Below are 27,919 nucleotides of genomic sequence, written 5' to 3' on the forward strand. Positions count from 1 at the left end.
CTGACAACCCCAAGAGGGGGCGGGGCCACGTGAAGCTAACAAAGTCACCGCCCAACCCGGTGAGCTGCAGACACATCTGGGGAAGGCAGCGGCCACTGCACCGAGGTCCACAGCTGAGCAGCCGGCCAAACATCCGACCCTCGGGGGGAGGACGAGAACCACAGGCAGCCATGGGGCAGATCGAGTGGGCCATGTGGGCCAACGAGCAGGCGCTGGCAGCCGGGCTCAGTAAGTAACACAGAGCGGGCAACTTTAAATTTAGTTTCATATATTTTTTTTTTTTGTGTGGGAGGGGAAAAGGGTTGTCAGCTAAGCTTTTCGGGTTGAGAATTTCGCTGAACGAGGGGATAGGAGAGTCTTAACTACTCTACTCTCCCCTCGGTGGGTGCAATTCCGGTATGTACCGAAAGAAGATACATTCATTTTTTTCCGAACCTCATTCTAAAAGGTGAATTTATTTAGAGATTGCTTGACTGTGCTGAATTGCGACAGGTAAGGGATGTGGGGTTGGATTAGGGGGCGTAATGTAAACTGTGCACATCTCCTAGGGAACCTCCCGACGTGATATTTTAGCGGTCGCTCACCAAATGCGCTTCCATCTGTGCATGCTTGATTTTTTTGCTATCACATCACGGCGCGCCTTTTCGAATCTACACAGTTTTCAATGAAAGACACCACTTTCCTCAGATTGGTAACCTAGACTTCTCACATTTTATAGACATTTCTGCATCAGTTCAGCGGCGTTTGTTACAGAATTCCCCTGTGACGAGAAGTGAACCGAAAGTATGTTTAATTCAAGTGCCCTCTTCCGCCTGCAATAATTTCGCCACTTGTCCCAAGTTGGCATGCACAAAGGGGCGGGGCAGGGCGAAGTGTTGATTACTTTGTGGAACGCTGATGATAAATAAGCGAAATGTTTTTAACAAAGTCTGTCCTGACCTTAAGAGTGTGCTCACCCACGAGTGAGTACATTGTAGGTGGTAATTGCCCCATTGGGGCAAACTTTTTTCGGACGCAGTTTGAGGAAGGGAAGGGACCTGTGGCAAATGTGGCAATACATTCAAACACAGGCTGTCTTATGCTCACCAGAAACTACAAAGAAGGAAGTGGAATGAGGAAATCGAAGCAGCTGGGGTTTACTGACACAAGACACGCCTGTCTGTGGGCAGGAGGCAGCCAGAGTCAGCCCCCCTCTGGGGGCAGGTCTGCCCGCTCCCCTGACCTCCCTCACTCTCTTTTCGCTTGCGTTTTCCTGGGCCACTGGAATTATGAGGGACTGGAGGTCTTCGTTACATGGCAGCGTTGTATAAATTATGCGGCAAGAAAAGTCAAATTATGCGACATAAAGTAGTAGATTGTTCTTGTCATGTTAACAATTATTAATACCGTTGGAGAAGTTGCATCTCACAAGTTCCTGTTTAGCATCTGAATGAAGCAATCAGCTAATGAAAAGTAACCAGTTAACATTTACAAAGAATCAGCCACTGTCATTGTTAAAAAATCTACGATCAATTGAACCAGAAACTTTTTTTTGGTGCAGTCCGCAATTATGTGGCAAATCCATAATTCTGCGGGAAACGCGGCTACCACAGAATAACATAATTGCAGTTGCCGGATGATGATCAGACCATCAAGGTGTGCCAAGTCGGTTCTTAATCCTGTTCTCTCCCTTGCATTTTGGTACCTAACCATCGACACTAAAGTGGTGAGAGCTAAACTGTCAGCACCATCTGTACATCTCACATCTGACACAGGAGATTTGCATGGCTGCTGCTCTGCTAAGCATGCAGTGTCCTTAATATACATATGACTCATAAGATATTCGCTCAAATGTATATCTGGAAGTAGATTTCAAATGGGTGTGATCTGCATTGGTACTCCAAATTGCACTTAGTATCAACCCTCATTTCAAGGGCGTTAGTGAGGTGCTGAAGAACCACAGGAGGACCTCCGCATAATTTCCATTTTGGAAATCTTGGGCCAACTGCTGGAGGCTTTTACAACACAATGTAAAATACATCCACTTTACCAAAAGCCACAAGGTCTTTTAAATAGTTCTGAAGAGGATGTGCATGAAATGTCCTAATGCCTACATAGTGTGATCCAGTCAGGCCCATCCCTCTGCAGAGACGTTTGGTGATGTTGTGCCACCAAGAACACTGAGAACATGTGGTCAGATCTTCTTTATCTAAATTTCCATAAAAACTGGATAAGAAGGCAGATCCAATAACATGCACATGCAATAGATGTGGACTTCTGGTATTTTTCAAAGTGTGTACTACATTTTCCTTTTTTTACTTCCATCCATTTTCCCATCCTGTCCTTTCAAGTGGTTCTATAAATGTTTCTACCAGGAACATGATTCAAAGTAGATTTTCTCTCATATAATATGACTGGGAAACTTCTTGGAAGGAGCATCAAGGGAAAATGGAGAGCTATATCTATCACAGGAATGGGCAGCGGAGCCATTGTCGGGCATTTTGCCCAGCTCTTGGACAGTCGGGGGTTTCTGGGAAGTTCTCAAGTGAGTCGCAATTGTTTACCAACGGAGTCCATGACACTGGCCACTATTGCTCTACTCAAAAGTGCTAGAGGCTCCTATTTGGTCATTGACATTATTAAGGTAGCCAGGTGAATCTGTCAAACTTTAATCTTTGCAATGGTTATTGCTCAGAAAATAAGATACAGTATTAAGCAATCAAAGAACACTCAAGGAAGCTCACAATCCAGGCAGAATTATAGTTTAGGGAGCAAGTTAGGGGGCTGATACGAGTTTGCAGTCCATGGGACAGCCAAACTTGCGATGGTGTTCGGGTACCAGCGGTCCAACCATCTTATTGCGAGTATGTCGGTTGGACTTCCAGTGAACCGCCACTACCGCCCGGGATCCGTGACCCCTGGCATTGGCATGGTGTCCTTGAGGCTGTAATTTGCTTGGTGGTGACACTGCGGCACCGCCACTCATATTACGAGTTTCCTCACTGCCAGCAGTCTCATGACGGTTCTCACAACCAAGAAACTGCTGGGGGTGAGAAAACTAAGGGTGCCCTACAGGACCCGCTGCTGCCTCAGGACCAAGGGGTGCCTGCAGGGGGAGGGGGCGTTGGGGGGGGGGGAAATGTTGTGCCCCCTGTGTGCAGTCACCCCCTTTTCCTGCATGGCATGGAGTAACAGTCCATGCCGTGCAGGAATGGGCCTTGCGGTGTCTTTTTAATAGGCACTGCCGTGGGGACGCCAAAGGACCGCCCGCCAGACCACAAGATAACTCATAATCTGGTGGGCGCGCAGTGGTCCACTGTGGTAGTCCTGGAGCAGGGCGCTGGCATGGTGGCCCTCTCCAGGACCGCCAAAGTCATAATCAGTCCCACAGTTTTTACAATTTAGTGCATACCTCAAATGGAATACTCATGAAAAGAGTTCCAGTGAGACAGACCACAGCAGGGTATTGGATCTACCCCATTAGGGTAGGATTGCTGCTCCCCATGTATTATGGCACGACTGTGCCCTGACCTTTCTCGATTTGTCGGTGGCTTTGCATATGGTGGACTGCAATATTCTTCTCTCCCGTTTCAATTACTCCCATTTGGTGCAGAAGGTTTCCACCCGCATGTGTCAAATCATTCCTTGTCAAGTTGTGGACAGCAGGTGAAATTATGTCTTTCAGTTTCCAAATCCTCTGAAGTGGCCAGAGATGTCCCTATGCTCTAATTCTCATCATTCTTTTTAAATGCCTATTTGGAACATCTTACAACCTTCCTTCTCAGGAGCTACAAAATTGAACATCGCTTGTATGCTGATGACATTCATATCATGAGTCCAAAAGATTTAGACCGTTTAGGCCCACTTAATCACTGCATACTTAAACTAACCTCAGCCACTGGTAATTACTCCAGGGCCACATTCCAGTCCTTCGATTTTTTTTATTTATTTTATTATTTTTACATTTATTTATTTATTTTTTGCGTACCTTGCGACCTCAGATTAGACATAACAATATGCAAATCAGCATTGATCCAGCTCTAAAAGCGACAGTCCAGTTTAAATTTCTAACCCACGTCCTCGTTGACCTGGAACAAAGCAACCAATTACTGGTTTTGGCCTATTTGGGCCCCTTCAGTCAGGAGCAGCTTAGTTTCAGAATGAAGAATACAAAAAAGTGATGGATGGGATACTTGAATTATTCTCTCCCACTGGTAGTGCTTAATTTGAGCCGGTGGTTTCCGGTGCTCGACACCAGCACTTACTTACCGGCACTTAATAGCAGGAATCTGCACTTATGACAGCTGCCACATGGTGGTGGTGTTTGTGTAAGCTAAAGACGAGCAGAAAAACAGTTTTCTGTTAATTCAGTATACATTAAAAACAGCTAATAAATGCCATTCTTAAATCTTTGGCGGCCTCAAACAGTCTGAATTGTCACACTTCTAGCAGTGTGATGGTTAGTAATTGTGTAAGTACAGTGGCAATGTGCGATGCAAACTGCTGTGTCATCCTGACGAAGGACCAGCACTTCTGTTTTTACAAACTAAGCACAGCCACTGGTAATCACTCAGGGGCCACATCCCAGTTTGTCCTTTTTTCCCACTATTCCACTTCAGATTAGACCCAGGCATATACAGATCAGTTTTGTTCCTGTACCAGTAGGGCCAGTCTAGCCCAAACTGCCAAGACAGGTCCTCTCTGAACAAGAACACAAGCTGCGCAAGATCAGTTTTTGCCTATTTGGGCATCTTCATTCGGGAGCAGCTTGGTTCCAGTGGCACATTGTACATGGTACCCATGTCCGACATCACCCATTTCACTTAGGGCATCACAATGAAGAATACATAACAGTGATGAAGTGCTTGGTTTAATTCCAGCCACTGGTATTACTTGAGGCTGCATGCCAGGCCATCATTTTTTGACCAGCGTAACACCTCAGAATAGAACCAGCCATATGCAAACCAATCTTGGTCCAGCTCCAATAGGAACAGTCCGGCCTGAACAGGCAGGCCATGTCCTCTCTGAACCTGATTACAAGCAACCCAGGACCATTTTTGGATTATTTGGGCCACTTCCGTCAGAAGTAGCTTGAGATCCATGTCTGGACATACTCATTGGATTTAGGCTGTAGCAATCAGAACATCGAGCAGCAGTGTGAGGCAAGTCATTTTTTTGTATGTGTATATTCCAATTATTGTGTATATTATTATGTGTATATTTTTTGCGTCTCTCCGATGTGATTCGCCACCAACCGCCACTGAGCAGCACACTAATAAACCTACCAATCAACCAGTACTTCAAGTCCATGATCCACGAAAGAGAACTTCCTCTTAACAAAATCTTGTGACCGTGCATGCTCTGTCTCAAGCGAGACCACAAATGTGTACTGGTCGGTCCGGCTTTGACCCGGCAGCACTCTGCTGGACGGGTCTCTGATGACCGAGCCAGCTGAAGCGTATCTTAAATCGATGGAGCATTTGTTATGCCAAATCCTCCATGAAAACCTTAATATCTGGAACGCGCCCCTCTATTCCTTCTCAGCCATAGTCTTGGAGGATAATTCAAAATATGGATCGAACCCTGGAGTCTCCATATGATTACATACGGCCTGCGGAATTTGTTTCCTTTTCTCTGCTTTTGATTAAAAAAAAAAAAATAGGAATCTGTTTCTTCAGCAAGATTTGTTTTTTTAATTGAACAAATACTACAACTCCCACAATGCATTATGTTGATAAATGAAAACCCCATACTAGAAGGCGACAAGGGATTATCTAATAGATCAAGCCATCCTGTACACCAGCCAGTGGAGCGAAGCGGGTTAGACACTAGGGATGTACGTTGTTACAACGCATGCTTTTTCAACGCATGCCCTTACCACACAGGTTTTACAACGCAAGTCGTTACAACGACTTGCGTTGGGGGGCGCTGGATAGTTGAATAGTTTAATTTACAATTCCAACTCCAGTCCCCGTGGATAGTAGGGAAGGTTTTGGATAGTAAATTAAACTATTCCCTATCCTACAGCGCCCCCCAGCGCAAGTCGTTGTAACTACTTGCGTTGTAATACCTGCGTGGTAAAGGTACTGCGTTGAAAAAGTTGCGTTGTAAAGGATGTTTCCCAACACTAGTGTCCTTTCTCTCTGGGTGTTAAGTCGCAACCTGTATCATCCACCATGGGTCAATTCTGCGTTCAATTATCAGAAGACCTTTCGAACCTCTGGAGTTCTTAATCGCTGACCCCTATATCTCCTACACCAATATGCTAATGACTCTCGGCTGTACCTCAGAGTAGGTAGTATTTGGTGTATGCCATATAAATGGTTAATAGAGAGGAATGGGTGGTATTCAGGTGCCTGCCTCAAGACAGCTGTGTGCTGACCATCTCTTTTCAAGGAGTACAAAAAGGAAATTCATTTAATTCCCAGATTCCAGCTGCCTTTGAATCTTATCTTTAATTCTTTCACCACGAGATACGGACCTGGAACATTTTTTCCCATTTTACTTCAGTAGCTTCAGGTTTCAGTGTGACCCAATCATCTTACAGCCCTCCATCCTTGCACTCACCGCCATCTTTACAGGCTGCAAATTACAGCCCCTTGCTTGTATGTGAGCCTGCTCTCAGTCGGGGGGAGAGGGGAGTGAGGTCGGCTTATTTTTTCCTGTCTGTGTTTACTCTTCATTCCTTTTATCATCTTTCTTTCCTCCTTTTTTTGCTCGTCTTTTGACCCCTTTCACTCAGCATCTACCCTTCCTCCTTTCTTCCCCTTTATTTTCTGTGTTCCATTTCCTCTTCGCGTTTCCTCTCTTCGCCCCGCCCCGCCCCGCCCTCTGCTCGGCTGGCTTCTACATCATCTGTCCTATCAGGTCGGATATCTTGTCATAAGTAGGGGTGTGCAGAATTCGCGGGATTTGCTTTCTCATAAGTATGTAGAATTTCGGCAGAGCCACGGAAAGCTATGCGTAATTACGCAAAATGAAAACGTGTCATTTCGCACTATATTTTGGTGGGAAATGTGACCATGTGTCAATTTCTGATGTGAAGATGCATTTCGCGCAAAGAAAATAGTGCAAAAACAAAAGCTTCCCAAGCAACAACTACTTACATTCTTTTGATCCCGTTTGTTCATGATCACGTTTTACTGCAAATTACGTTTAATTATGCAAAGTTATGTAACTTTGTGAATTTCAGCGAACAATTGTCAAATTCTCGAAATTATGCAAATTACACTGGCGCAATTTCAATTTTGCCCGGTCTTAGTCATAAGCCAATAGCTATGTTATGACCCTGGAATAACGTTATTGCTACTACCCTATCCCAAGTCCGATCTGTACTGGTATAGTCTCCCTTCAGGCTGGAACCTGTAAGTTCTCTAAAATCTCTGCTATTGATTTTAGACCATAATATCTGTCTCACAAGAGGGTTAGCTCGACTCTCTACAGCTTGAGATCGTTAAACCCAGCTCTGTCCCTTAAGGTGGCAGTGAGAAACATACGGTAACTGTGACATTCAATAAACCAGTCTGTGAAACTTAAACATTCTAGGTCTTGTAAAAGTACATCTTTTTAGCCTATGGTGCCTATATAATTATAAAAAGAGGTACTTTTACAAGAACTAGAATCTGTCCTGGTGAGAGCCGCCGACCCACTGGGGTGCAGGTGGGCTGAAACATGTAGACTTGTTTTTACTAAGTGATGGGAAAGACACAGTATATATCCCAACTACACATCCACTTTCTTTTTTTAACCTTACCCCTATCTAGGTTCTTAATTAATAATTTCTTTCTAGATAAGAGGGAGTTTTAGATTCCCTATTCTGATGCAGATCCTAATAAATCTCTGCGATCAGAGAGATTACCTCCTGGTGGGGAAAAAAGACCCGATGTTGACGATATCCGCTACTAGTACGTCGGTGGCAAAAATACCACTGACCGAAAATAACTGAGGGTCCCACAGATTTTTCTAAAAGGGATCCCTCCTGGACATATGATCGCACTCCCTTCTGATTTTTAACATCTAGCTTATTTTAATTAATATCATACTACTGTTTTTTTTGTTTTTCTTAAACCGGGCCCTTACTTTGTGTTCTTTATTTGACAGTATTTTCAAACTGATTTTTGCATTCAACTTTCTGGTAGTTCCAAATTTTAGATTCTTTATTTATACAAACAAAATTGTGTTTTTGTTTTTTTTACCATTTTGGCACCACTTATGTTGAATTTCGAGTCAATCATAAACCTATTATGCGAATCCACATAAGTGCCTTTACGTGTGCTGCTATATTTTATTACTCAGTTCTACCTGTTTAAAGCTCACAAAAGACTTAACATTATTGCACACTTAAACACATTTGAAATGTTTTCCAATTTTGTTATCCTGTCTTCTACACATTTTTGCTAAATTGTTCTGGTAAGCATAGCTTCATTCTGAAGTTGGCACACTGAAATGAAAGTGATACAGGTATCTCCTCCCAAGGCCTTCTCACACTCGTCCCAAAGGAAGAGCCTAGCGCCTGCTCATTTGCACATTTCTGTAGGTTTCCGTTTTGTCGCGTGTTTCCGCAGCCATTTGCTTCTATTGAGGAAATATTCTATATATGTATCACCAAAATGTATAGAGTTTAGTATTCTATGCTTCAGCTGATCGGCGGCCAAGCTCTGTTCCATTGATTAAGCAATTGCCGTATTTATTTTTGAATTCAAGTTGGCTATTTTTTGCATTTAATGCATGCTGACTTTTATGCGCTATTCCGAATGCCTGTGTTTTACTTTAGGCGCTATAGCATTACATGATGAGCAGAAGGTACTGCTGCATAACTGAGGCGCAAACAGTATAAATGGTGATACAATCCCTCAAACCAGGAACTAGGGCAATCGTCTGAAGATGCTGGATCTCCAGGTGCTTATGCACACCCCACTGATCTTCAGTTGCCCTTGGAGTGCAGTGAACATTGTTCCAAACCTCGACTCCTGGAGCCTCTGCCTCCCTTTATGCACTAGAACCGACTATGATCAGGCAGTGCTCTGCAATGGTGAGGCAGAATTATCTAATGTTAATCCCAGAGAAAAGCAAAAGGTGATGGAAGGAAACACTTGGTCATTCGAACTTCCGTTATTTACTGTAAGTAGCTGTAAGTCTTCAGAGAGGCTCAACAAGTCTAAACCCAGTGATTGGTTGCTTCTGTCTCTGTTTGGAGAGAACATGACCCGGCAGGGTGGGCTTGACCTCCCCTTTTGAAGTGGGGCGAAGCCTACTTTGCATATGGTTAGTCCTCCTATGTAGGTGGAGCAGACAAGATACATTTTGATGGAATGGAATGCTATCAGCATGTGGTACTGGTGGGTAAAATTACTTTGGACTTTTCAATACATCCACTGTACATCTTCTAAATGACTCAAAACCCTGACGAGTCTACGGTACTGTAGCTGTGTGTAAGTTAATACCACTGTCTTGGTCTCGAAGCGCTGCCGGGGTTGTCCGGTAAGGGGCTACTATGTTTGTCAATTATGGAGTTTAGAATGTGGGTTTATGGCGCGCTTGTATTGGAAGCCTTGGCTGACATTCTGATTTATTTGGCTAGCTCCTATATTTGATTGACAACATATAAATCCACTTAGGTCTGATCCCCAGGCTGAATCCGATCCTTTCGCTACAGGAACGAGCAATCTTAATAGATTTTACAGTGTATCAATAGGAAAGACAAGGCCTGATTAGAAAAAAAAATCTATCTCTGTCGCTCTCTCTCTTTCTTTCTCACTCTCTCTAACTCTTTCTATTTTAGGAGACCCTGAACTCCTTGCTGGATTCATTCCAGTTATATTGTACTGTGTGCGAAAGGGGGAAAGCATTAGGTGACACTGCCTTCCTGTTTGTTACATTAATTCTATTAATATTTTACAGTGTGTCTTCGGGATATACAGGTTCATTTGAAACTAGAAAGAAGAAACCCATTATTGTGTATTATATATAAACCTGCATTTCGCTTCACACTTTGAAGTGCACCTAGATCGATGTTCCCTATAGAGGATTTGTTTAATGTGTTCAAACGAAGGGACTTTTGTGGTCTTACAATCAGCAAGACCAGTGCAAATATTTCCAGTGTTGAAGGCAAATGCTCTTTTGCCTTTGGAGCACTCCTCCTCCACAGAAAAAGGCAATCTACTGTTCATTTTGCTGTTATTTGACACGACCAGTACATGGCACCTATAGGCTGCTTCCTTTGCTCACCTTATGGAAGGGTCAAAACTGGTTCCCACAATTAAAGTATCTGGATCGCATGTATCTTTTCAGGTCAAGCCTAGTAGGCGGCGCATGTGCTGCTGTTGGAAAGCATATTGTGGCTTACAATGAACAGACAGGAGATTGAAGCCAATTCATTGCTTACCATTGGTTGGCTTTCCTTGTCCCTCTCATTTGCCCGCTTCTTATTCGTGTCCCAGCTTCTCAACTTTGCATTTGTCCCACCCATAGACTACTGCCTCTTTTAGCATGTGGGTTTTTGTCTGGTGTCTGCCTTTGATGTCAGGGAACTACTTTTCTTTCTTTTTGTATAAGCATTCACAGAGGGCATGTGTTTTCAAGTCATTTCCCTGGTGTGCTTACCCCCCACCCCCTCGTACTGCAGCATAGACCAGTGTGCTTCTCCGCACCTCCTTCCCTATTGCTCCCGCCTATGTACTTCTCTGTGGAGTGTCTGCTTCCCTGCCCTCCCCGGTGTTGGTTCTGTTTCCCCCCCAATAACAACAACGAGAGAGAGAGGGAAAGGACACTCTCGGTCCCCCACGAGGTAGTAATAAACAACAATGTGGGCACTCTTTTGTTGTCTGTTTCCCCCCCCCCCCCAGCTCCCTTGTGTTGCTGCCATTCGCCCCTTGCTTCACTACCCGTTATACTGCTCCCCGTCAACTCTAAAAAAATAAAAAATAAAAAAAAAAAAAAAATTAAAGAGCTTTTGAACTCGGATCAGTAATTAAAAACAAACATAAAGATGGTGTGAAGTATGGCTAAAAACCATTACCCTAGCCAATTGCTCGCAAAGGTGAGAACTATTTGCTTTGCAAATTATTGTTTAATGTAGTTTTTGTCTTGTTAACATGATGTGCCTCCTTGTACAGTGTTGGCCATCTACATAGGGCTCTGTTAGTTTGCTAAAGAGTCCCTCCCCTCTCTATAAGCCGGTAGAAAGTCACTGGTCGTTACTGCTACCTTTGACCAGTAGAGTTGCCTATACAGTAGCTATCTGTAATGGAAGAAGTCACACCCGAGTGGTTAATTTACCAACATCTGTCTGAACAACAGGGTTGTTCCTATTTTCTACTAAAAAAATATTGGTTGAATGAAAACAAAACATTTTACATTCACATTATATTCCATACAAAACTCACCCTCGTATACGCAAAATCCCTTCCTGAAACTCTAAACACAGCATCACGGAGCTTCCCACCACGCTTTTTCAGAAGCACTCTAGAAAAGCGCCTGTACATCTAGAGGCCTTCTGGGGAACACATCTTTTTTTATTTTTTATTTAAGTGGAGAGATATGTGTTGTATCCTAGCAAGAGCATTACACGTCATTGTGCAAATCAACACTTTTCAACTCTTCGAAAAAGGTGGAAATCTTTTCGCGTCGCAGAGAAGTTTGTGATTGAAAAGTCGCCCATGCTAACGACTCTTGGTAACGGAGGGATGAAGTCGGCCAGTGGAGATGAGGAGATGGAGGGTCAGAGGATTGTTTGTGCACTTACCTGTGTGTAGCAGTAGGACTTGCTGCCTCTAACTCTTGTTTGTTCTTGTTTTGCAGTTCTACTTGCCGGAGGAATCGTGGCTGTTGCTGGACAGTTTAAGAACTGGCAATTCGCGGCCTACGCCATGTATCCTTTATTCCACAGTGCTTGGAATGGTTTGAGAGTGCAAGACTAATCCCAATAACCAACAATAACCCCTGGATTAACAACTAACCTGGGATTTTGGAGTATTGTCCTACTTGCAAGAAAGCACTTCATTGGGGGTAGGACGCCATATATACATGCAACTACAGGGGATGTTGTAGGTCACATAGTACCCTGGTATTGAGCGGTGTACAAGGACAGACTGGAGGATGCAGCAGCTCATTGGCCTCGTAGGAAATTGAGACATTTGCCAGTAGCTAGAGCCTCTGTACGTTTTGTCAGATTTTTGGTGTCTAACCAGATTTTTCCAGAGATTGTAAAATATCTGAAGTTACGTTTGAGTAGGTCTCCCAGTCATTATGTTATTTTAACTTTGGCCTCAGCCAAGACTTTTTGATTTTACGACCATGATATGTATAGTATACTACACTGTACTTATAAGGGCTTTCAGCCAGGCCTCTTCCTCCATTGGTTTGCTGCTGTGCCAATCACATTTGTCTTCCATCCACTACAGCATACAGCATGGGGCAGTGAATCAGCCCTCTTCAGACACTGGCTAGCTTCTTTTTGAGTGACATGCATTCTCCTCTTTCACAAGGAGCATATCCTCACCCAAAGCGCCAGTGACTACTATGGCGATGTGTGCTTCTTGGGATTAAAAAATACTTTTGCTTTTAGCAAGTGTTTTATTATTAAGGGCAAGGGCCTGGCAGCATCCTCAACAGCACAGCTTTACAATTACCATGAGAAAACCAGCATTGAAAAAGCCAAATGGCTGGCTGCCAAGGCCAGACCTATTGCCATTGCTAGTTCTTGTTCTACATTGCAGACTTTGTAGGTTTGCTCTTTTAATTATTAAAGCATAATAGAAAGACGGTATTAATGCTTGATTCACAACTCACAATACGCCCTGACACCAAGAGATCCTTCACATCTGAACACCTAGGGGACAACAGTAACTTGAATCCATAAATATTGGTAAAATACATCTTTTATTAAGTGATTTACACCCTTATGTCTCTTGTCTTCACAGTTCCCAGAGAGTAAATTAACCTTTGTTATATTTTGTTTTAACTTTCAATAAGAACATTTCTTTGACTGTCCTGGGGAAGCATTCTTACTTTATTTGGGCACAAGTTCTAATTTGTGGTGGGTGTAAGATGGCCGGGCGGGGAAGTCAGCGTGGTGTAATATTCTGCTGTGGTCTGAAATAACTCTATTGGTCCACCAGTCATCGTTCTGACCTTAACAGACACGACTTAGAGCTGCTGGAGTGTTCATTTGTCTGCTGGAGTACCCAAGGGGGAAGAGGAAGAAGGGCACAACGATGGAGCGATGGTAAGAAGACTGTCGGCTTCTAAAGCAGACGCAGCCTGAGTTAGAGTTCGGAGGGTGGGACACTCCATCACAAATGGGACAGATCTCCTGTCTGCCGTATTACAAGTGCGATAACCCAATCACATATATAGTACCTCAGGGTGGAGCCATATGTGGCTAAACATGCAGAAATCAGCATCTTGTTACCTATTTGGGTTCATGAAACCGAGATGCGGGAACCAGTTCACGGCTTCTATATTCCTCTAGATAGAACTTTACGAGATGGAGCTGATGCTGGAGAGGGAAGGGACATAATTTTTCAAATTATTATTTTTTGCTTTTGTGTCGTAAGGGGAGAATATTGACTTGATATTTTAAGAGTGGCGTTGGGGTAGTAAGTTGATGAATCGTCTTATTTCCTACCTGCTCACAATTCATTTCCCAGTTCACAGCATTGTGCAACAGTGTGTATTGTTGAAAGCATGGCCTCCTGATCCATTTAATGCAGATCAATGCTTTACAATAACTACATAAAAGATTTTCCTGTTTTATGATTCTTGAAGCACAAACAATCGGTGAGAAGAAAGAAATTGTGACTATGCTTACCATTCTTCCCAAACAAAACATTTACAGGGTAACTGCATTTCTGAATGAAAACGTAGAAAAACAGAGGTTTATTCCTCATGATGCAAGTCTCTGAAAAGATGGCAGCACATTGTTTCTGCCCCATGCTATAGACCTATATGCACAACCTTTTTATCATACAAGAGAGTGATGTAGGACCAGCTCTGGGTCAAAGGGGGAGTGCGATAGAGCAGCTCAGGAATAAGTGTGCATACAAGGTCTGGGGGTAAAGTGGGACAGTGCAGGGGGAGCAATATAGGTCCAAGTCTACCATGAGCAGGGTTGAGAAGACAGAGCAAATGGTCAGGGGGGACAGTACACGGTCCAAGGAGGGAAGGAGCACAAGGTCCCTGGTGCATTATCGGGGAACCAACGTCCAGTAGATGGAGGGGGGCAGCGCAGGCTCCAGTGGGAACAGTGCAGGTTCCAGGGTGACCAGGAAGCTGTGTGCTGTCTGAAGATGGAGAGCAGCGCAAGGAGCACGGACAGTAGCACAGGGAGTAGCACAAAGCCCAGGGCGGCAGTGGATGGTCCACTGGGAGACGTCTGCAGCACTGCAAACTTCCCCTCTCTTGCTGGATAGGATCATAATCATGGACGTCATTTAGGGGGTCACCAGTGGTTGTAGTTCCGACCCCTAGCTTGGCCCTTGTGACCCCTGGCAGTGCATTTGCGACCCCTGGACTCAGAGGTGGCAAAATCAGTGCCAAAACACAGGGGCACCTCGTCCTTATGGACATCGGGTGGGGCTCCAATCTCCTTGTTTTTTGTCATTTTTTTATTACACTAATAGTGAATAAGAGAATATTAGTCACCGTTAGTGTAATAAAAAAAGGAGTACAATTGCTAGAATATTGCCCTCCCTGGCAGCTGAGGGAAGTTAATCTTGCTTTTAAATGTGTGTTGTGTGTAAGCGTGCAGGTGAGTGTGTGTTTATGTGAGAGAGAGTGTGAATGTGTGATTGTGTGTTAATGTGTAAGCATGCACTTGTGTGTGTATGAATGTATAGTTCAAATGGGGTGTGATGTCACTTCCGCTACACCTGGCCTGTTGCCGAACTGACGTTCATGAACATGATGGTATCAAGAGGGCAACCTGCCCATTTCCTTCGGTGACCGCACCGAGAGGGTTAGGAACCCAAATCTCAGCCGCAAGTGATGGAGGGGGTCTGCCTGGCGGTGCCATGCTCGTGATATGGACTGGGTTCTCGTACTCTGGAGGATTCACCTTACTGCACCCCCTACCTTTCCCAACAACTTGGACAGTACCACAAAAATAAAGAGTGCCCCCAACTGTGGAAAGTCCTAGTTATGGGCAGGGTTCTGCCAGGCAGTGCTGATTCTCTTCACACGTGTCTTACTTTACATCTGGGAGTGTGGGTGAGTTTTCCCGGGTGGGAGGAGGGGCACAAGGAGGAGCCTCATGCTAAGATGAATTAGTCTGCTGTAAGGTAATATGGCTTCGACTCTGATGTATGGCACTGTCGAAGCAGCTATGAGGGCAGGGGAGCGGTGATAGACCTGGCTAGTCCAACCAGCGGACCGGCGTGGGGGTACACAGCAAGTCATGCGGGCAGCAATGGGGCAGAACACAGCTCGAGCAAGAGTACAGGTACAGGGGCGTGCCAGCAAGCATTTTAACAGCAGTGTCCTTTGTGTGTGTGTGAGGCACCACTGTAACTATCACACCCATCTACACAAAAAACTAAGCTTTTTGCTTTAGGTGATGGTTTCATTACAATTGCAAGACTGAAGAGCAGCCATTTGCTTAAAGTGGGCCGTGTGCCTCTCCGTAACAAGCAGACGTCTCACGGCATGGGCAAAGTGGGCAATTGCCAAGTGCCACCAGCTTCCAAAGGTCCCCTGGGAAAGTGAACTTTTCCCTGTTTTACATTAGTCTGTCTCTATCTCAGTCATTAACATATGATTCAATGGTGCTTGTCCCCCGACTTTCTCCAGACGACACTGGTAACAAATGGTCAATGCCCCATCCATGAATTGCAATGGAAGGACATCTTTGGCAATTTAAGGGTATGTTATGGAATGCAAGAAATGTGTGATGAATATACCACCTAATTCCTGCTGACTAATCCATTTCTTAAAAAATACACTCCCAATAATTACTGCCCTGTGGCACTGTTTCTGCCAGAATGTTAAAAGAAGTAGTTGAATGTCATGCACTGACAACTAACATAACATACAGTGTATTTGTCAAGGGCACATTCAACGTCGGTACCTAGGCACTGAATAACAGATGTTTATTGTTACCCAACTCAATGGTACTCATTTTATCATCCTCAAATGGATGGAAGACTGAGTCGACCCACTGGAATTTGAACCTGTGACCACGAGGTAAAACACAGGCACCTACGGTGTATGCCTTAGTCCAACTGGTTCAATTGTGCTAATGTTCTCACTTTCAAAATGTCTCCAGAGCAAAAAAGAGGGCCCTTGAAACCAAATTGGTGAGGCAGGGAACAGGGGTACTTAGTATGTTTTTATAAAACTCATTCATGTTGGTATTTATTTGGGGCTAAAGCATGTTAGCATTACTTTAACATTGCTTGAAGATTGATTAGTCAGCTTGCTCTCCTTGAAAGCGCTATAATACACATTTAATTCTATTGCCCAAATCATTAGAGCCTCTAGTTCGCTTTTTGTCGAGTAGATCCTAACCCCCTACATAGAGGGGACGTTAGAGACCAGCGCGCTCGTTTTGTCAAAGTTCCTTACCTCCGCGTATCAGGCCTCACGCCGCCTCCCTGGTAACCCGGTCTCCAGCGTCAGATGAAGAGCTGGGAGAAGCGGGTCTTTTTATATAGTGAGGTGGAGTGCTTAAGTTAAATAACTCGCCACACCTGTGCCGAAAATACCAAAACGGGCGCATTTCGGCCGCCATTTTTGTAGTTTTTGGCTTATGTGTGTAGCTTCCTACGAAAGAGGAAGGACTGTTCCGTGAAGATTAGATGTTTGGTACAGAACGAGTTTGGATATATTCAGTATAATGTTGCTCTATCGCTGGTTGTGGGCTTGCCACAAGAGGATATTTTATGCAGCGTCTCAATTTGGAGTTGCACTTGCTTGATCTCGGGTCATGTAATTAATATAAGGTCCGGGAAAGACTACGCCATTTTAGTAGTCTTTTGGGCATATTCCCGCAATTATAGCTTCCTATAATAGAGGAAGGACTGATCCGCGAGGGCTAAATATGTTTCAAGCGGAATTCGAGTATATTAACTACGATGGTGTTAGTACGTCTGTGACTGGTTGAAGCCTTGTCACAAGGGGATATTATGCATGGCGTCCCGACCTGGGATTTAAATTACTCAATGTCAGTGCATTTTATTAGTCTAAAATCCTTCGAAAAAGCGGCGCCATTTTGGTAGTCTTTTGGGCATATTTCCGCAATTTTGCAGTTTTTGGGACATGTTTCCTTAACAGCTCAATTCTTGGTTGAATTTATAAACATACACATAAATACAACCACAGGTAATCAATATTGCAGGTAATTATATCACATTTAAAGTATAATCATACTTATCCAGGTACCTAAGGGTAGCCATTGTGTGAAACACAGAGCATTTATACCTTTTCGTGCAAGAATGTGCGTTCTAGTTTGTCCAGAATATAATTAAGGGACTGGTGGATAAAAACTCAAACACCGAGTAGTTTGAAAAGATTTTTTTCCAAAAAATGCTCTGGGTTATCACCAAATAGCGTCCTTTTACATTCATATTAGCCTCATGTGATTGCCATCATTTCAGTTTGTGTTGCTACAAGGGTCAAAGGCAGTATAGACTTGCTATCCTCAGACTTAGAACTCATGTCATATACTTATCATTATATTATGACTGAGATTTTGTATATTCTTTTCATTCAATTATATGCATACGTTTATACAAAGCAACATTGTATATCTGTACATGACCCACTAGGAAAGCATACAGAGTTATTAGGATAATCATCTGACCAGTCTCTCCCATTCTTCTCTGCTGTTAAGTCCCTGGGTGTAGGTGCGAAATTTGGACATGAAGAATTGTTCTCTTTGCCTACGTTTAACATCCAAGTTACCACCTCTCATATTTGTTTTTATTTTTTCTACTATGCACCACTTTATTTCATCCTCTTTGTGGTTCTCCATTGTCCAGTGTTCTACTAATGGGGCATTTTTCTTGTGGTTTTTCAAGGCGGACCTGTGTTCAGATAAACGTAGTCTAACTTCACGTCCAGTTTCACCAATATACCCTTTCTGACAAGGACAGACTATTAGGTAGACCACATTAGAAGTCCTACAATTGACATGCTCATTCACCCAATGTGATGTTCCTCCCAGTTCAATCCTGTCAGATTGGATAATGGATTTACAGTGAGTGCATGACCCGCATGGTTGATTGCCTCTAATCGGTTTGCCATGGTCAATGCTAAGTTGTTTACTTTTACTGGGCTCTCTGTATGTATGAACTAAACAGTTGCGGATAGTTCTATTCCTCCGGTAGGAGAAAATGGGTTTGGGTAATGGGGTTCTGCCTTCTCTGTTTAGAATTGACCAATTCTTAATAATTAGGTTTTTGACCTTACAACTCAAACCATTAAAGTTTGATACCATGACGATGTTATTTTCAGGTTCTTTTCCTTCCTTGTTATTGGTTTCAAAAAGGGATTCTCTGCTTTGGTACTTGGCTCTTTTGTAGCTTTCTCTAATTAGCCTCTTGGGGTAACCTCGCTGTAGTAGCTTAGTTTTCAAGTTCTCTGCATGTTTCTCAAACGAGTTTTTGTCAGTGCAGTTCCTTCTTATTCTGACAAACTGGCTATAAGGAATGCCATCCTTCTGGTTTTTAGGGTGGTAACTTTCATGGTGGAGCAGGGTGTTTCGCTCTGAAGGTTTAACATACAGCTCAACACATAATTTTCCTTTGTCAGGCTTGATTTTGATGTCTAAGAAGTCAATTGCCACTTGACTTCTATTAGCTGTGAACCTAAGGTTCACATCACCGCAGTTGAGCCACTCCAAGAAGTTGGCCAAAACTTCCTCAGTCCCTTCCCAAATAAAGAAAACGTCGTCTATGAACCTAGACCAATGTTTGATGTTCTCATAGAAGGGACTGAGTTCATTGTATATGTGGGTTTTTTCAAACTTACCAACATATAAACAGGCGAGGCTCGGCGCACAGGTAGCCCCCATGCTCGTGCCCTTTATTTGGCAGAAAAAATCACTGTTAAACAGAAAAATATTGTTAAGGAGAACAGTCTCTATGCATTCTATAATGAAGGTATTGTGTGCAGAGAGATAGCCTTCTGCATCACTCAAGATGTCCCTCCTCATGGCAATAGTGTCCTGTTGGGGTATGTTGGTGTACAAGGACTCAATGTCCAGGCACACCAACCACTCAGTTTCACTATTAAAGCTGATACCTTCTATCTTGGAGATCATATCCTTAGTATCCTTTATGTAGGATGGAAGTGTCTCCACTAAGGGGCGAATAAAACAATCAGCATACTTGCTGAGTGGCTCTGTTGCTGACTCGATCCCTGAGACTATGGGTCGCATGGGGGGGTCCCTGATGTCCTTATGAACAGGGATAATCAGACCAATATAATAAGCAAAAACAACCTGCTTCACATGGCCAGCTAACTCAAGGATATCTAATTGAAAGTCGCAATTGAGGCTTGTGACAATCACAAGGCTCAGTTGTAAGTCAATAGCTCCTTAGATTTTCAATGAGATTTTCAATTAGTTATCCTTGAGTTAGCTAGCCATGGGAGGCAGGTTGTTTTTGCTTATGACATGAGTCTCACTTTCAAAATGGCCAGTCCTGTGCTGTAAAGGTCTGCTTGTACCTAGAGTCCTTTTAACTTCAACCGTATGCAAGACAAAATCCAAACCAAAGTGGCCGCTGCACCGGGGTGATGTGGTCTTGTGGGAATTTTGTCAACTCTTATCACAAGGCCTAAAGTCGAATGCCAGTCTCTCTGCCTATTCATACTATTTGTAAGCAGTCCGAATTTTAGTAGATCAAGGAATTGACTTCTGTGGAATATCTATTTGGTGTCCTGGTTGCATATTCACCAAGCAGTCCATCAACCACATCTCCTACCAATCTGTCTAAATTTCAACATTGCCTAAAGAGACCTAAATGAACATGTGCATATACTACATAGCACTAGCATAAGTCACTATGTCGAATGGCATGAGCCACAGGAGAAGATGACTTGAAATCACAATTGCATCAGGTGTTGGACCTGGGTCTCCAAATCCTGCAACTCTTACACGATGAAACAAAATCTGTTTTCCCTTCTTTTATCAGCCGGCCCAATTCATGTCCTGAATACCATATTTGCTTTGTATGCTGAAAGAGGGCAGCTAATGTTCCCTGTAACTATTTTACAAATGTAATGTTCTTAATTTATTTTCCCCCACAGTGGTCAACAGTGCATGACAGTTGTGGTGAAAGCTTTTGGACCTCTCACTAGGAACTACTACGTCCGTGCCATCTTGCACGCCTGGTGAGTTATTTCCCTTTCCAAATATATTTTTTGTAGAAAGAAGTTCACTTTCAGGAGGTAAAATAAAGAACTTTTATGAGCTCAATTTGCTGAAAGAACTGGAGTGGCAGACCAGTCAATCAAACGTGATGCTGATTTTTGTAACTAGCTCTACTGCAAATGCAGTGATAGTTTGTTTTACTAAATCCATCATTCCATTCAGCACTTGTTCGGATTCTGTCCAGTTCAGTTCAGTTGTGAAGGCAGAAGGGTACCATCTCCATGGGCGTCCGCGAGGGGGGAGTTTTATTTTTCACTTGCCCTTTAAAAAATTCAAGATGACACAGTGGAAGGTCCGCATCACTGCAGCATCATGCCCCCACCCGAATACATTTCTGCGGACGCCCATGACATCTTATCTCCTATGTGACATGACTAAACTTCACTGGTAGGTTGGTGTTCACTTTTTGTCAATAGAAAACCACAGCCCGATTCTGACAGCACCAGCAGAGAGCCTGAAACTCCAATGGTTATTTCATCGCACCCTTCAAGAGGAAAATTCCATTGGGTTGCATCCAAGCCAGTGCTGCTGTTTTGGTGGCCGCTTCCAGCGAGCTCCCAGTTTCTCTTGTCCACCAAGTCTGCAGCAGCGTAAGCCGACTGTCTCGCTCTCCTTTCTATAGCACTCTGGTTACTGGTCCAGCAGGCAGTAATTGTACCACTCCCAGCAGTTATTTCCATCTGGTCATCCACCACTCTATGCTGGAAGAAAAAAAACCTACTTACCTGAAACAATAGTTTTGCAGCACAAGACTCTGCTAAGTTCACGTGATATGCATTATTCCACTGTCTAGTGGTTGATTTTAGAAAATCATGTTAAAAACATCTTTTTATTTTGGGGCATTAACCAAAGGTGGAGTCTTTATGACTAACAGTGGCATCAATTGCGAGCCAAATGCCCAGCTTGTGTCCGCCATGCTCATAGTCTATTTTTGCCCATACGGTTTGGTAATGTTCTCCAGAATGTAATTAAAAATTAGCATTAGCCACAATTTAGTAAGATTCTGGAGCTTGGTCAACCACCGACGAGTTTGAGCGAACTAGCCAATTAATCCAAATTTATTTTAACACAGTAATTATGAAAACTGAAGAGATTGATGTAAATTGAAGGGAAAGATTATCTGGAATTTCTTCAGATGTACATTCTCCTTCTGGGTGTTTGACACTACACTTTTAAAACTACAAAATCCCTGCCCGGTGTTCACCAACCGAAAGCCAATTGGTTTCCAGGAGCTGCTCACACTGCACTGGAATTGGTTAACATTTAGTAAAGTTATAGGCAATTAAAAAATCGTATTATTGAAAATCTTTGGTAGTTTTTGGTGACCCTTGGTCAAGGATTTTGTAGCCTACAGAGTATCTATAGAAGTCACTTTTTGAGCACTTTTGTAACCGTGACATCTCCATAGAACACAGAAAAACTGAAAAAGTTCAGCACTACAAACATCAAATGTAACTAAATTAAGCATCTACCTGAAAACCCACTCGAACAAAAGTGCCCTTTAAGTTGGATAACATGTTCCAGCCATTAACAAATGTTAAAGAACTGTGTTTACCTATACTTCTTGTGTATACAAAATTAACAAAGACTTATTTTGGAGAGTATCTGAAAAACATGGCATGCATATTCCCCCAAAAGCTGCTGGTAGTATCTCTTATCACGCAGAGTAGGTGAAGAAGGAGACATGAAACGTAGTTTGTTTACTATGAGGAACACATGAAACTGAACTCAAATTAATGTATATTGACCAAAACCAATGCCCACTTGTAATCAATGCACATTTCTTGGGGCAGCTGTACACAAGTCCATCAAATGCACATTCGGGCTAACAAATGTATTCGTACAAGGGGACCAATCATAAAGGAAGCCCTATTTATTCAGGAATAATACAAGTTTTGCATGTGAACTCCACCAAACGAATGTGGAAAGAATAGTTAATTGAGATGATTAACTCCATGCTGTGAGCTACATAAGTCTTCTTAGTCAATGTCACTTACTGTAAACATGAAGACATTTAATTCACTACTAAAACTGCTTTATTTGAGAATTAGGGTTAAAATGGGTTTAATGCACAAGGCCAAAGTACTGAAATGCATCAGTGATGGGGTGTTTAAAAAACAAAATGGCATAATCGTGCCACCCAAAACCATAACCTGATCTGAACATAATAATCACCTATACACCAGCGCTAAACACAGAAAATGATAATTGAATTACTAGGTTTCGATGTTGTCACAGGTTCTGGAAATATGATGAAAAAGAGGTCAACGGAAAAGTGGGATGGTAATAATAAGGACCATATTTCATATATACATATAGAATTGCAAGTTTGACTTTGAAGTACAGCATGAAGGCATTTTACAATTTAGTGCAAAAAAAAGGATGTATCCGCGAACTATAGCATATCATTTTAGAACAATTACAAGACATTAAATAAATAATCCATCCATGCCATGATGGCAAAGGGATCCAGATTTTTCTGTGGTTTTGAGTAGTCTGACTTAATCTGGCCGGATGTGACTCAATGTTGCTAGTCCCAGATATATTCCATTTATGCTGTTCTTTTTATTTCCCTTTTTAGTTTGGCAGTGCCTGGAGGATTTTTACTCGCCACAGTGCTTGGCACTGTTTGCCTTGGCATCGCAAGCCTCATCTACCTACTGGTAAGCAGCAATCGTTGAGCTTTTTCTACTACAGTCTGGTATTTAGGGGAAAATTGGTACTGGGCAACCACATACTTTAATCGATTCAGATGTTGGCTGTTCTGGATGGCCAGTTGGATCAATTACAACGCCCTTAAACTCAAGACTGACGAAACAGAGGTCACCGTCTTTGGAAAGCCCTCCATCTGGTCCTCCGATTCATGGCCTGACTCTTACAGAGCTTCTCCAACACCTTTTTCCAGGGCTCAAAATCTCAGCATAATTTTTGATGACCAACCTATCTGTGAGGCAGCTAACTTTAAGCTTACTTTCACCTGCTTTTTTATGCCTCAAGTCATCAGAACAATCACTATACTGTTGCCTAGCTGTTTCAGATTTAGAAATGCCCTAGGTCAGGCAGTCCTAGTGTCCAGGTTGGAGATCTTCTTCTTTCCTTAGGACTGCCTTGGTATCTCCTTCAGAAGCTGCACTTCATTCACATTGCACCTGCCCGCCTTCTCCTGGGATTGAGCAGGAAATCCCTAATCTCATCTCCCTTGTCTACCCTTCGCTGATTACTGCTATGGAAGCACCATCTTTCTAAGGCCTAGTATTCATGGCACATGGCCCTATACATCCTGCCTGCTGGCAATTACATGGCTTCTCTCTTTTTCTCTCTTTATATCCCTACAATCCCCCTCTGTTTCAGTTCTTCTCATTGTGTTCACATCCCTAAATTGAACAAATGCTGCATGGGCAGGGAGTCTTTTTCTGTTGTCACCTCCAAAGCCTGGAATCTCTCCCTCTTTCTATTCAACAAGAAAAAAAGCTTTCTTAAATTTCTGAAAATTCAAAACACTTCACTGTTTTCATTGTAGAGTCTGTTTCTGTGCATTCCGGTTTTTCTTTAGCTCTAGGATACCGTCTTTTTTGGTATTTACGTGCTCTAAAAAGTTTTAAAAAACTGTCAATCAATACTTTAGGGTATGAAACCGAAACTGCCTTGTGCCGCTGAGGTCACAGTGAGCCAGACCAGACCCTCTCCCCTGCTAGTAATCTGCCTCTGTACCATGCCTTCAATGGTCAGTCCTGTCTTTAATGCCTTGAAACCAGGTTTTTTGAGGCACAGTTTGGGAAGGGCCAACTACAAGTTACAAAAGGTCAAGGAACAAAAGATTGATCACTAAATTTATCACTTTCATTGATGTGGGTGCTCACAGTTAAAATATGGTGCTCTTGATAGAAGTCTGCAAGGCATTCAGGGCCAATGAGGGTGACTTAAACTGTCACTCAGGTGAGAGGAGCTTGTGTCAAGGTTGCAAATTTAGACCTTCGGGTAGAGATCTCCTGGTAGGCCACTGCTTACGAAGGTCAATAGTGTTCATTCATGCCAACAAGCTCATTATGTTCATGACTCCGATTTAGCCCATTTGTCCTTTGTGTGGCTCTGTTGCCTCAAAATCTCTGGGTCTGCTGCACCCATACTTCACCAACTCCGAGGCACCAACCTTTCTGCATAATCTTGAAATTGTATACAGGCATTTGTCACTTTAAAAAAAATATATATATTTAAATTATTAATACTATACAGATCTGCGTGTGGTATTGTACAGTCTCAATGTTATTTCTATACAGTCACTTGTTACACATTTCTGCCTTAATACACATTTAATTCCACAACTTTACATGTCTTCTCCCGAAGGCACTATCCTCTTCTGGGGGGGGGAACAGGTGTTCCCTCTGTGCACGTTCCACTTTCCCCACACCCTAGCCGATTTGCAAGGGTATTTCCTATTTGTAAATGTGGCCTTCTCTGCCACCATGACCATATCATTTGTCACCTTTTTAAAGCGTTATTCACATAGTAGATTTTGTGGTTAAATGCTGACAAATGTGATGTGACCAGATATATCGTCCTTGGGCCCATTTTGACTAAACGACAAACACCACCACAATAGCAATTCCTTACGATAGCATAGACACCTATCAATAGACCGGCAGTAACTGGCTTCTACTGCTACCCTCATACTCCCTTGTGAGAGGCTGGTAATGCCATACTCTTATGCAAGCTCTAAGGTTAGCCAGTCTGTCAGAGCAATAAGTAACCAGGTTGGGTGAGTTAAAGAATTGTGCTCTATTGTTCTGTGTAAACAAAGGTGCATCGAGAACACTAAAAAACAAGCATTATCAAAGCCAATCGGTATGGCATTGACAAGCATGTAGTGGTTTGGTAATTTGTTTTTTTGCAAACATATGCAAATGGAAAATACATGTAATACCCATAAAATTAAAGTAGCCCAGGCACTCAAGCCCAGACACTGAAGCGCACTCCTTTACAGGTGACCAATGGAAGAAGTAGGTTGCCCTACTGCTCTATGGTGTATGTTGTGGGAGGGGGAAGCAAATTGTGAATGACATTTGAAAAGACTAATGGATGAAGAGGGCTGACCTAAATCCCTAGGTGGACAGATGTATTTTGATTATGATTTTTGGGGGACAAGATAAGGCTGGCGAGACAGCTAAAGGTGTCTTTAGGCTAAACCTAAAAAAATATGGAACCCAACACCACGAAGGTTCCTCTGACACATAGGCCTCATCGCGGTTTCATTTCTGACTACAGCATTACAATGCGTGTGGTCGAAACTGAAACCGTCCTGACTTTCCGGCTGGCTTCTGATGGATTTAAGGAGCCAGTCAGCCAGTCGGACACCGGCAAGTAATCCCAATGGACGGCGTTTCCGTCGTTGGGATTACGATCGATTTCCGACATGGAATGGACTATCAAAGTGAATTTGGGGGCCCTAGCAGGGCCTCCTTCTCCCTATGTCCTCTGGTTGGGGGCAGAGGGGGAACCTATGGTGCCTCCCTGTTAATCCCTGCACTGTGTGGCAGGCACCCTGGGGTGCCTGCCACGTGGTGCAGGGATTAACAAAATCCCCCATTTCTCAATGGGAGCTTGTGCTACGGCTGGTTTACGGCCACGAAACAAGCTCCCATTGTGTAATGGGCGTGTGCGACTGCACAGTGTGTGGTCGCATTGTGATTGCGGTGTTGGGAACACTAACCGGAGGTCGGTCAGTCCAGAGACCACAACAGTGTCGTTCGCAGACAACTCCGACCAACATCGTAATCAAGCCCATAGTGTCTTCTTTATGAGAATGATATTTCTTAAACAATTGCAGGTACTAGTCCGAGAGCTCTCCGATACAATAAGTCACTTCATTGAAATGGGACGCACATGTTAATTCCTTCTGGATTAGTAATACTCACAAGATTCCCCTGGATTATGAGTGAGTTCTTTGAGTGTACTGCAAACTAAATTACACCCAACCCTAGAGAGCGCAAAAAAATAGTGTGTAGGCTTGGTGTTTACAACAACTGTTGGATTAACAGCATTGCACATCAATGTCCTCCATGGTAGGTGGAGAGTGTCCGCTTTCTATGCCAGTGGCAGGGTTTGACACTAACCAGCAATACACGTTTCCCACACTGCCAACTAGTGCCAGACTGAAAAACTATTGTGGACTATGTTAACTATCACCATTGTGCATATTAAACCTTCTTCGGGGAGAGGGTCAGAAATGAATTCAGCCTCCATATAATTACCTTCCTTGGCCACACTGCTGAGGCTGCAAAAGGGATGTAAGTGTTGCAACAACTAGCAAGAGAGTCCGCGAAGGAGAGATCTGAGGGATAAGGTGGCTTCAATTTCCACTTCAGAGACTGCACGATGTGAGACTCGTGAGATGTTGTAGTGAACATGATAGAGTTGTCACTTTTCAAAAGCAGCAGTGGGTGATTTTTTTTGAGCATTTGGGAATTATTGGGACCAGTCTAAGATACCCTGTGAATGCATGGAATGAACCACTGGTCAAATAAGGACAGAAAAGTAAAAGAAAAGAATAACGGTATCGGGGACTGGCTAACAAAAATGTGGACACATCATGGAGCTCAGTTGTGTGTTTCAGGGTGCATTTGAAAGTGCTTGCTCTACTCTCCACCAGATATTTCCCACCAGATGGAATGCCCCAAGTTAGCATCACTTTGTTGTTAGTGTTCTGTTGGTGGAACACCCCCATTTTGTGTGTGCTTTATAGCATTGCTTAGGCTAATGGCCACTTCTTAAATTCTGACCTTTACTTTTCTGTCTTCTCTGCTTTAGGCTGCCATTTATGGAGAGGAGTGGCGGCCCTTGGAAGCGCGCAGGCAGGCAAAGCCACGGGCAGCTGAGACCATCAAGCGTCCTCCTGAGAATCCACCACCACGACCACCCCCAGATGCCAGGAAGAAGCAAGTGGATGAAGTCCCTATGAGGGGAGGGCGGGACAATCCCGTCATGGTCTCGGATGAGGTGTAGAAATCACATGGGAATGTGAAGGACGCTGAACCCACTCCCTAAGCCCCCTACCATCTGGTGTTGCATATCCTGGGGAGCGACACATCAATGACTATTTGCTGATCTCCGAACCAAGCATTGGCAGCATTGAATGGAATGGATGGGGAAGTAGGGATTAAGTGATTGTTTGCAATTGGGACATATGCTTTATCAATCACAGCTCTACACATGCCTATGCTTACGTTTCTTCAAGAGTGCTTTTCTGGAGGTACCTCGCAGAAATCCTATGACACTCGCCAGTGGGTTTAGTCCGCCCTGACTACTTTCAGCTTAGTTTGTCTGCAACAGATTGTGGTCTAAAGGTCGGTATCTCTATGGCATTTGTTTATCTAGGTGCTATTTTCTGGTACATGATGATCAAATATTGTGAGTTTTCAATCTACTCCATTCAGGAACTCCTCATTTTATTCCCTGTGCACCTTATTCCTGCGCTACTAACGGCAAAAGAATGTTTTATGTATAAGACAAAGGCTCTATGAGATTTTAAATAAAGAAGCAAAAAACAAGCCAATCTAAGTGGTCTCTATTAGT

At 43.3% G+C, this 27,919-nt stretch overlaps 1 protein-coding gene across 1 annotated transcript; it reads left to right on the top strand.

Moving 5' to 3' along the window:
• The first annotated feature begins 68 nt into the window (after positions 1-68).
• LOC147677926 (cytochrome b-245 light chain-like) lies at positions 69-27,899 on the top strand. Its single transcript, XM_086945815.1, has 6 exons — positions 69-228; positions 11,779-11,848; positions 13,130-13,204; positions 20,227-20,310; positions 22,932-23,013; positions 27,155-27,899. The coding sequence occupies exons 1-6, from the start codon at positions 171-173 to the stop codon at positions 27,347-27,349; spliced, it is 564 nt and encodes a 187-aa protein (XP_086801941.1). The 5' UTR covers positions 69-170; the 3' UTR covers positions 27,350-27,899.
• Positions 27,900-27,919: the final 20 nt, after the last annotated feature.

This window comes from Lissotriton vulgaris, chromosome 12, assembly GCF_964263255.1.
Source record: "Lissotriton vulgaris chromosome 12, aLisVul1.2, whole genome shotgun sequence".
Taxonomy (NCBI): domain Eukaryota; kingdom Metazoa; phylum Chordata; class Amphibia; order Caudata; family Salamandridae; genus Lissotriton; species Lissotriton vulgaris.